Source organism: Camelus bactrianus, chromosome 3 (assembly GCF_048773025.1).
Source record: "Camelus bactrianus isolate YW-2024 breed Bactrian camel chromosome 3, ASM4877302v1, whole genome shotgun sequence".
Taxonomy (NCBI): domain Eukaryota; kingdom Metazoa; phylum Chordata; class Mammalia; order Artiodactyla; family Camelidae; genus Camelus; species Camelus bactrianus.
In genome coordinates this window covers 2,116,912-2,127,010 of record NC_133541.1, presented here as the reverse complement: position 1 = coordinate 2,127,010, position 10,099 = coordinate 2,116,912, and the positions used below count along the sequence as shown (strand labels likewise).

Sequence of the window (10,099 nt, the reverse complement as noted above, 5' to 3'; positions counted from 1 at the left end):
CCCAAACACCCACTACAGCCCCAAAGACAGGAATGACACCAACAGACATGACCAAGACAAGGGCGTTTTTTAGACTGTAACAGGGCGGTTTCATCCAGAGGATGAGGAAAGAAATGCTAAGTGCAGAAGGTGATGACAGATGGGAAGTCTGAGATGTGAACAGGAGAGTGGTGCAAACAGTGAACAGTAAATAACAAACAGGGACAGCCGTTCACCTAAACAACACCTTTCACTGCAGCACGTGAAAACCACCGTGTCAGCCAGAAGGGCTGCCCGGGGCCATGTGCTCGTGTGGGACACGGTCTCAGGAGGTGCATGTGCCGGGACAGGACAGGTGTGGAGGTGACACCAGGAACCGGGCTCTCACACTCAGGCTTGCACAGGTGAAAACACGGGTGACGGAAAATAGTTAAAAATGGCAACAACAGAGAGAAAAAACACAGAAGCAGAACAAACAGCACAAAATAAGATGGCAGATTTGAACCAAAATGTACCAATTACATGAGCAGATAAAAGCGAGAGACCAGCCCGACGGGGAAGAAGACCGGAGAGCGAGCTGGGCCCCGCGGTGCTGGGCGGGGAGGGTTGGGGCCGGCACCGTCCCTGAGGATGCGGGAGGGACCTGGGCCTGCCCACTTGGCAGCAGACAAGGGTCCCAGCTCCAGGGCCGAGGCAGAGCCTGACACCTCCCTCCACGTCCCTGCCACAGGGACACACCTGCAAATGCTGGAGCCATTAAAGCACTACTGAAAGATTGAGTGTTGTGCCAAAAATCTGAAAATTAGGCAATGTGAACAAATTCCTAGAGACACAGAACTCCAGGAGGACTGGGGAGGCCGCACAGTCCTGACCGCTGAGGAACTGCCAACCTCGGCCGAGAAGCCCAAACCCCTGGGCAATGGCGCCAACGCTCGGAGTCCAGGGGTCAGCAGGGCCTGTGACCAGCCGCAGGCTGCTGGCAAAGGGAGTTTCTGGATGGCCACCAGCTCTTCCCTCCTGCCTCCCTCGTAGCTGGAGGTCAGAACCCGTCACATGGCCTGAGCCAGCTGTCGAGAGGACGCAGACGGTCCCTGAGAACGTCCTCCCAGAACCACTACTCAACTGACTCAAGTAAGAAGTCAAATTCCAGGCCCAAGTGACTTCCTGAGATGCCCCACCCAACACTCAGGGAAGAGACAGTTAGGACCTTTCAGATTCTCTGAGGGAGCAGAGAGATGGGGAGTGTGATGGCACGAACCGGACCAGAGCAGCATCAGTGGTGGATCCTAGGCCCGCGCCCCCTGGAGACAGAGCCTTGGGCTCCTCCCCAGAGCCGACACGTCCCGGGACTGCCTGGTCACAAGCCACCCGACCCTCACTGCGGCCTGGGAGCAGGCCCTCCAGCGAGGAGGCAGGGAGCGGCACACCTGGGACACAGAACCCTGCACAAGGTGCCCCCAGACCAGGCGCAGCAGCATGTCTGCAAGGAGAGGTCCATCCTCACTGAGTGGTGCCCGCCCCAGAAATGTGCTGGGATTAGCCACATTAACAGAACGAGGGAGAAGAGCCAAACAGTCATCTCAGTAGTGGCAGAAGAGTGTGCATTCACAGGTGACAAATTCTCAGCAAATTCACAACTGAAGGGTGAAGGCCGTCCACAGGAAACCTACTGCAAATTCAGTGCCGAGACTGGAAGCCCCCCTTTGATTTCACACCCAGAGTAAGACAGACACCTACTCTATCACCACCTATAATCCACAGCACGGAAAGCACGGAAAAGCAAAATCAGAACAAACGAAGAGAGAAGATAAACACCCAGAGTAAAGGGCTGCACAGAAAACGGAGAACATTACTCACAGGGAACACGACCTCCTGAAAGGCCCGTGCAACTCCAGGCGAAGTAGTAGGACTAAGAGTTTAACAGGATTGCAGCGTACAGAATTGACATACAAAAATTCAACTATATTTCCAAATAAAAGCAACCAATAGTTAGAAATGTGAATTATTAGGAACAGATAGAAAAACGAAATCCAAACAGATTTTTAAAAATGTATCTTTTAGAAATGGCATCACAAAATAAGGAAAACCTGGGAATAGATACAAAAGGCACACGAGCCCCCATGGAGAAGACGATAAAGCTGCAACCCGTGGGCGTGGAAGGAGACCCAACACGTGGAACAGGCTCTCCGTCACACTGTGTGCAACCCCGTTAAGTCAGGTCCTCCCCAACTGACCGATGCGGTCTCCAACAAAATCCCAGCTTGGCCGGCTGATTCTAAAGTTTATGAAATGCAAACGGTCAAAAACAGCCAAAACATCCTGACATGGGGTGGGAGGCTCGAGCCACAGAGTGTGGCCCTGCAGAGATGGACAGGGACACACGTCATCTCTGACAACAGAGGCTCATCAGTGAAGGGGGAGGTCACGGGGCAGAACCCTCACAACACGCACAGAAGTCAAGTCCAGCAGACTGTGCACCTAAAACTCGAAGTAGACAAAACTAAAGTCTTTTTGAAGATAACGTGGCAGAATACCTTTATGACCACAAACAGAAAGATCTTCAAAAATTCAGGTCTAAAATTCTTTAGTAATCATGAAAAAGATTGATATACTATTATTAAAATTAAAATTTTCTCTTCATCAAGACACGATTAAAATGTGAAGACGAGGAAAGCTCTTTGCAAATGTAATCCACAAAGTACTAGTATTCAGAATTGTAAGTAGCTCTGCAAACAAGTAAGAAACAGAGCATCCACGGGGGAAACAGGAAAAGCTGAAGAGGTGCCTGGGAAACCCAGGCAGATGACACACTGAACAGGTGCTCAGCCCTAGACCACAAGGGGCAGGTGCCTCTGGATTAAAAACGTGACGCTCAGTGCTGGAAGCGGAGACCAGCGGGTAACTCCACGTACCGGCCCCCATGTACCTGCCAGTAGGTGGGTTAGCTGGTATCACCACTTTGCAGATGATTTGAAATTAGCTGTAGTAAAGATGTTAGGAATACAATTAAGGGGTGAAATGAAACATGAACATCATGGGAAATAAAAGCTGACAGAAAAGAAGCAAACGTCACTTTGGAACTAAGAAACGTATCATTTCTGAAATTAAAGAGTCACTGCACAGGCCCAGCTGCAGAGCAGGTGTGTGGAGCAAAGACCAGTCAACTCCAGCAGGGCGACAGAGGCAACCCGACCCGAAGCGCCAAGAGAACCTGACAAGACCCGAGTTCAGGGCGGGGACCAGTCCTGGGGTCTGACCGGTGTCACTGGGGTCCTGGGGGAGCAGGAAGACTGGGTCACGTAAGAAATACAAAGAAATGGTGGCCAAAACTTTTCCACATTTGATGAAAAATAGAAACTCAGGTCCAAGAAGCTCAACAAAATCCAAATGAGAAACAGCATGGTGCTACGTTTCTATGAACTTAAAATGGATTAATACGAAACTCTGTAAATTAAAAAAAGATCTGATGATGAAAAAACCCACCACCACCACCTCCTCCCACCCCCACCCCCGCCACAACTGGGATGACACTTCCCTGCAAAGTTACAAAAACACCGCCATGACTGAGGTGACCAGCAGGGACACCAGGAAGGCCAGGGACCCCAACCCCCACCGGCCTCCAGAGCACCTTCATCCAGCAGCCTGCTCCTGAAACCCACTGCCCTGTGAGGACGTAATTTAAGAAATGCACTGCAAAGAAGACAGGGGCCGGGGCTGGGCACACAGTCCTCTCGGGGACACTGACGCCACCAACAGTCTTCTGCACAACCAGACGGCTACTTTCTCATTAAGTCTTGGAACTCGGAGCCCCTGCTCACCAGCCACGGTGCTCAACGCACGTTAGAGAAGAATTCAACCAGAAACTCAGGCACAATGAAGGAGCCGCCCTTTCAGGACGTGTTAGTTTATTAAACAAAACTGCTTGTTCCATATGAGCTCTTTTGTTCTCATCCACATGGCTCTCTTGCACATCAGGCAGAAAAACACAGCATTTTTTATCTCAAGCTGCATGATGAAAAACGACTGATCTGTTTGTCTCAACGTGAAGGGCCTGGATTAAGCCTGTCTTCTTAGGATGCTTCAGAGCACCGAGCCACAGGCCCTGAACACACCCCCAAGCGCTCAGACACCGCGGGCACAGCGCGGGGCGCAGGGCTAGCGGCGGCCTGGGCTGGCGACCCCGGCAGGGAACAGGGCCAGGGTCTTCTTGAGCTCCTTGTAGCTCCAGTGCAGCTGCTCCACCTCCACCTGGTGCTGCGCCCGCACCTGGCCCAGCTCCTGCAGGAGGCGCTCGTTGGTGCTGACCAGGGACCTGGGGGAGGCAGGGGGCAGCACTTCAGCCCCCGGGGACCCCGCCCGCTCATCACACACCCACAGGCGCGGCTCAGCACCATGGAATCACGAGGCCCCTGACAGCCCAGCATAGGCTTCCTGAGAAGGACACCACTGTCTTTATGGCAAGAAAACAATGTTCCAATTCTAGAAAAGGTCTGGAGACTGAACTGTTTCTACTTCCTGCTCAAACATAAAGGAGCCTCTTGGTAATTCTGACACGGGAACAGCATAACTGGGAGTTCTGACTTTCTGGCCCGTGAACCGTGTTTCCCTGCAGGGGAGTTAGGAGTGGGGTGGTGCTGCCCTCTGCCAGCCTGTCCTCGCCAGGCTGCCCCACTGGCCCAGCCAGCACGAGCTGAGGGACACGCATGGCATCATCAGCGACAGACAAAGCAGGGCCACTGTGTCCACAGAGCGGGTCTCCCCAGCGACAAACCCTGTTTGCTGGAACCACCGGGATAGCCCGGGCCAGGCAGAGCCCCCAGGGGGACCCACCCGCTGCCCTCAGAGTCTCCGAGCCCTGCCCTGTCCACATCAAGCCCACGGGGCCCACCCATCCCTGCCTGTGTCCCATCTCCCTCCCCTCCCCTGACTGGCTCTTGGCTGTCATCTCCCAGGAGCCCCTCCCTCTGTCACTTGTGCTGTGAGGGGCCCATGGGGCGGTGACCTTCAACCCCTGTAAGGTCATGGCCTGGTTCCGCCTGTGCCCAGACTGCACCCACCCCCCCCCCAGGGCGGGTGTGGTGGCCTCAGCTCCAAGAGTGAGAGGGTGTTGGGGGAGAAAAGAGAGAAAGGGAGGTGGGGGGCAGAGCGCTGCCCACAGGCCCACCTCCCGCTGAGGCCACAGAACCAGGGCTCCCACGCCTGCACCCCATCCCCAGCCAGACAGCCCGTCTCGAGGCCGGCTTAACCTCTGCAGCCTCCACCCACTTCCCAGCACACAGGCCTCTGAATAAACGGGGGCTCTGCCCTGTGGCGGCCCGCACACACAGCTGGGGCACAGGCAAGCGGACGGCACCTCGCTGGGGGCAGCGGGCCCGGGAGCACCTGTGGCTCTCCTGGAGCAGCTGCGTGAGCTCCTGCACCCTGTCGTCGTGCTCCAGGTGCTGCCTCAGCTCCAGCACCTCCCCCGACAGGCTCTTCACATCCGCCTGCAGCGCTGCAGGGAGACAACAGTGATGTCCAGCGGCACTCACTCCCTTCTTGAAAGCTGAAACCGCTCCAGAGTCTAAAGGGCACCTGGGGCGCAGGGAAGGACACTGGTAAGGGCACCAGGCACGGACAGGAAGCCCCCACCCCCCCTTTCCACAGTCAGCCGCTCCCCCAGCAGCCCCCGCCAGCCCTCCTGGGGCAAAGCCACGGGACGCTGCCTCCGGACACCCTGAGGGGCGCGGAGAGGGCAGGCGGGTGGAGGTGGGCCTGGCACCCGCTGGAGGTCCCTGAGCCGGATCTGCCTGCTGGTGGAGCCAGGCCTCCAGGAAGAGCCTGACGGGGCCCACGGCTCTGGGGAGGGGCGGTAAGAAGACCCTGGGGCCCCTGGGCCCGTCCACATGTCTCCTGTCTCTCTTTGGGTTTCCAACTGAGAGGGGAAGAAACACTTGTTGGCTGCTGGGCACGTAGAACTCTGAAGGAAGACAGGCCACCGCACAACTCCACACCAGAAACAACGCAAGCCGGGGAGAGGTCACAGGCGGAGGGGACCTGACACCAACAGCAGGTCCTCAGCAGCCACGGGGCACGTCCTCCAAGCGCTAAGCGGGGAAAACACTGCTGAGAGTCTGCACCCACCCCAACCCGCACCTGAGGGCTGATGACAGGCATCCCACGGGGGGAGGCGCCCAGAGCCCCCACGTCAGTCAGGCACCAGGAGCAGAACCCTGCTGACGACAGGCCAGCACCTGGTGACAAGGTGGCCTCAAGACCCCAAACACGAGGCAGGCACGAGTCCTGCGTGGTGTCCACATCTGTGGGGGAGCAGGGGCCGGCAGATCTGAGGACGGAGAGCCCAGTGTCCCCACTGTCACGGGAAACCCCTCAGGCCAAGTGGGCAGCCATGCTGTCACGGGGCATGCTCGGGGAGAGCGGGGTGACCCCTTGAGGCCCACCCGCCAGGGCTCCTGGATCAGGGCCGCACTGCAGACCGGCTGGCGAGGGGCTGGGTCCAGCAGGACAGGACAGCGGGGAGGAGGGGGACAGGGCCTGGATGACCCCGAGGGGGCGCCGCATTTATCTGGGGCTCCTGGAGGCCGAGGCTGAGGGCAGCCCCACACAGTGTGGACCAAGCACGGGGCGCCCTTCAGACGATGGAAGCCAGTCCCAGGACACACCAGGCCCCGCCGACTGCTTCCACGAGACCAGGAACAAGAGAAGCCCAGCGCCGGATCAGAGAACCAGAGGCAGCCACAGGGCTCGAGCAACAAAGAGCGACTTCGCGAGAGACAATGTCACGAAGAAACGGGGAAAGAAAGCCGGAAAGAACTCTCGCACTCAGTGAAACAGCCAACGGGGCAGCGAGGGGCTGAGGGGACCCGATGGGCAGGTGGCCGCACAGGGGCTCGCGGGGCTGTGCTCCTGCCCCAGACACTCACCATCTGTCTTTCAGGTCCCCAAGAGGCAAGAACGCAGGAACCACTGGACCACGTGTCCCCACGTCACCCCACATCACCCCAGACAGTGAAGACAGGGTCTGGGAGGAGCAGGAGCAGAAGGGCCTCTCGGGGGCCAGAGAAGCACGCAGCCCAGCCACCACCGCCTCCCCGCGCTGCCCCGGAGCGGTTCTGGCGCCCGAGAAGCACGCACAGGCGCCCCCGACTCACCCGCGATATGCACGCTCAGCGTGGCCGGTGGGTCGGCGCTTCTCGCCGCCTCCTTCACGCTGCGCAAGAGCGACTTCAGGCTGCTGCTCTCCTCCAGTGCGCGGTCCAGGTGCTGCCTCAGGTGGTCCTGCAGACCCAGCACAGAACAGACAGGGCCGCCTCAGTCCACCTCACAGAAGCACAACGAATCCACCAAAAGCACCGGGCTAGGGGGTGGGGGGGCTCGTGGATTCACGCACCATGACGGCCAAACTGGAGGGAAGGGCAGTCAGCCTGCCTCACGGCACCGCTCCCCGCCAGCACGCTGCCCCAGGCCGGGCTCGGGGACCCTCAGAGGGGTGGCTGCCTCAGCTCCACCTCCTCCAGGAAGGCCCTGGTTGCCACAGCCAGGCCTGGCACCCCCTCCCCACCCAGGAGCAGGTCAAGGGTGGGCCCTCCACACCTGTGCTCCACACACAGGGTTCACACCAGCCACTGCCTGATCATGGGGAGCTGCGGCCCAAGCTCCTGCCCTGTCCTGGGTGAATGAAGGGACGCCCAGATGCTGATGGACAGCAGAGTGAGAGGAGGGGACCAAGGCCACCCAACAGGCACAGGGCTTCCACCAGAAGTGAGCCTCTCAGCCTCGAGGCGACAGGACACCCCACCTGCTCACCAACCCTTGTCTGCCTGGCCAGTGCCATCTGACGGCCTGTCTCCCAGGGACGTGCTGAGTTCCAAAGGGACAGGGACTGGGTCCGAGGTCCTGATTAAGATCTCAGCCAAGCAGGGTGGTAAGCAGCAGACAGGCCACTTCTGCTCAGAGCCACACTGGGACGGCTCCAGAGCGCCCTGGGCACTGGGGCCTCGCGAACATGACACAGCACACATGCACAACCACGGAGTCCCATCTTCACAGGACGGGCCCTCAGAACTAAGGGGCTTCCCCGCAAAGCGCAGACCCGAGGAGGTGCCGAGCAGGGCTCTGGGGCTGTGGATGGTTCTGTAAAGCATCCATGGCAGGGCCTCTCGGCTGGCCTGTCCCGTGGCCCCCAGCCACCCTGTGGGACAGGGCCACTCACACTGCCCACCACGGCCACACTTCTGTGCAGATGGCATCAGGGACCCATCTGTCTGGACCTGCGGTCCTGGACCTCCCAGGGGACGATGCATTGCATGCAACCATGCCCAGGCCGGGGGCTGCAGTCCTTGTGTGCACTGGCACCCCTGGCTGCACAGACCACTCATTCACTGTCATTTTTCTCTCTGAAAGGAAGCCTGCGTGGGACCTCTTTCCTGACAAAACCACAAGCACCAACATTAAGCCTCGTCCTCCTTTCACTCCCATTTTACAAACGACAGCCTGTGGGGGCCTCTCCTCACCAGCTGCCAGGTCGTGAGGCCTCCCATGTGGCATGCGGCGAGGACGCCGAGGTGAGCGTGGACAGCTGCCTGAGCGACAGCCTGGGCAGCCCCAGGAGCCCCGAGGCAGATGTGGCAGCCCCGCTGCGCCAGGCCTGACCCGGAGAGACCACTCGATGTAAACAGATACCGCTCCAAGTGCGACTCGTTCCGCACAACACACAGTCCAGCCCAGGGGGCAAGAACCCACGGCAGCTCACGACGCATCCTCTCAGCCGCCCAGCAGAAACCAAAAAGCGTCTGCGCCACAAACCAGTCAACACAACGAAAGGCAGCCTGCAGACGGGGAGGGCTGTCTGCAAACTGCTGTCTGGTGCGGAGCCACTGTCCAGGATACGCAAGAAACTCACAGCTCCACAGCCAAAGCCAAACAATCTGATTTAAAAATGGACAGAGAACGTGAACAGACACTTTTCCAAAGAAAACATACAGGCGGGCAACGGGGACACGAAAGACGCCCGATGTCACTACTAGACAGCAAGTAAAGCCAGAACGCGACGACTCCTCACGCCCGGCAGAGCGGCCGTGCTCACGGAGGCCTGTGTGACGGACGCTGGCGCGGACGCAGAGAAGAGGGGCCCCATGCCCTGCAGCCACCGTGGAGAGCGGTCTGGCGGTTCCTCAGAAACCCGACAACAGCACTGCGACATGACCCAGCAACCCCACTCCCGGGTACTTAACTGAGGAAACCAAAACTCTAACTCAAAGAGACACGTGCACCCCAATGTTCACAGCAGCACTGTTTACAGTAGCCAAGACGTGGAAGCAACCTGAGTGTCCATCGACAGATGACCGGATAAAGAGGCTGTTGTGTGTTTATACGATGGAGTACTAGTCAGCCATTAAAAGAGTGAAATAATGCCATTTGCAGCAACATGGTTCGACCTGGAATATTAAGCCAAGTGAAGTGAGTCAGAGAAACACCAACACCGTGTGATCAGATTCGTACATGGAATCAAAAACAAAACCAAACCAAACCAAGCTCATGGATACAAAGAAGAGACAGGTGGTTGGCAGAGGTCAAGGAAGGAAGAAATGGGTGAACCTTTTTTTTTCAGTTTAATTAATTTTTTTAAAAAGCTACTGAAAATAAAAGGCAGAGATCGTTAATTACAGAAAAGAGAGATCCAGCTATACGCTGCCTAAAAGGAACCCACTTTAAATGTAACTGCACCAGTAAACTAGAAGGACAGAAAAAGGTCTAAAAATACTAGTGGAAGAAAGTGGGATGGCTGCGCCGAGTCTCATGGGGCAGGAGAGCGTGCAGGGTCAAAGGGAGGAGCGCAGGCAGGTGCCAGGTGGCAGGTGCCAGGTGGCAGCAGCGTGCGGAAGGCGGGGTGGAGAGACGCTGAGGTTCGAGGGCCACAAGAGACCAGGAGGCCTGCTCAGCAGGGTGGTGCTGGCCTCGGGCCCAGAGCCACACCCAGGCAGCCGAAGTCCGCAGCCCATGCGCCCAACCCCGATGCCGTGTGCGTTCTCACCACAAAACAACACTTCTGTGAATCAGATTTACTTTTGCTGTAAAGTAAAAGTAAAAGTAAAATAATAGATAGTTTCCATACAATAAA

General features: G+C 57.5%; 1 protein-coding gene across 13 annotated transcripts in view; it reads right to left on the bottom strand.

The window, feature by feature from the left end:
• Positions 1-3,853: 3,853 nt before the first annotated feature.
• CEP72 (centrosomal protein 72) overlaps positions 3,854-10,099 on the bottom strand; it is a 28,590-nt gene continuing 22,344 nt past the window's right edge. For 8 of the 13 annotated variants that reach the window (XM_074355536.1, XM_074355528.1, XM_074355543.1 and 5 more), the window contains 4 exons: positions 7,131-7,257; positions 6,115-6,191; positions 5,362-5,553; positions 3,854-4,291 (listed from right to left, as the gene is read on the bottom strand). In XM_074355536.1, coding sequence (XP_074211637.1) covers positions 3,980-4,291; positions 5,362-5,553; positions 6,115-6,191; positions 7,131-7,257 — 708 coding nt within the window. In that variant the 3' untranslated portion in view covers positions 3,854-3,979. Of the gene's footprint in view, positions 4,292-5,361; positions 5,554-6,114; positions 7,258-10,099 lie in introns of those variants that run through there. The other 5 variants (XM_074355562.1, XM_074355537.1, XR_012503405.1 and 2 more) reach the window with 4 other exon arrangements.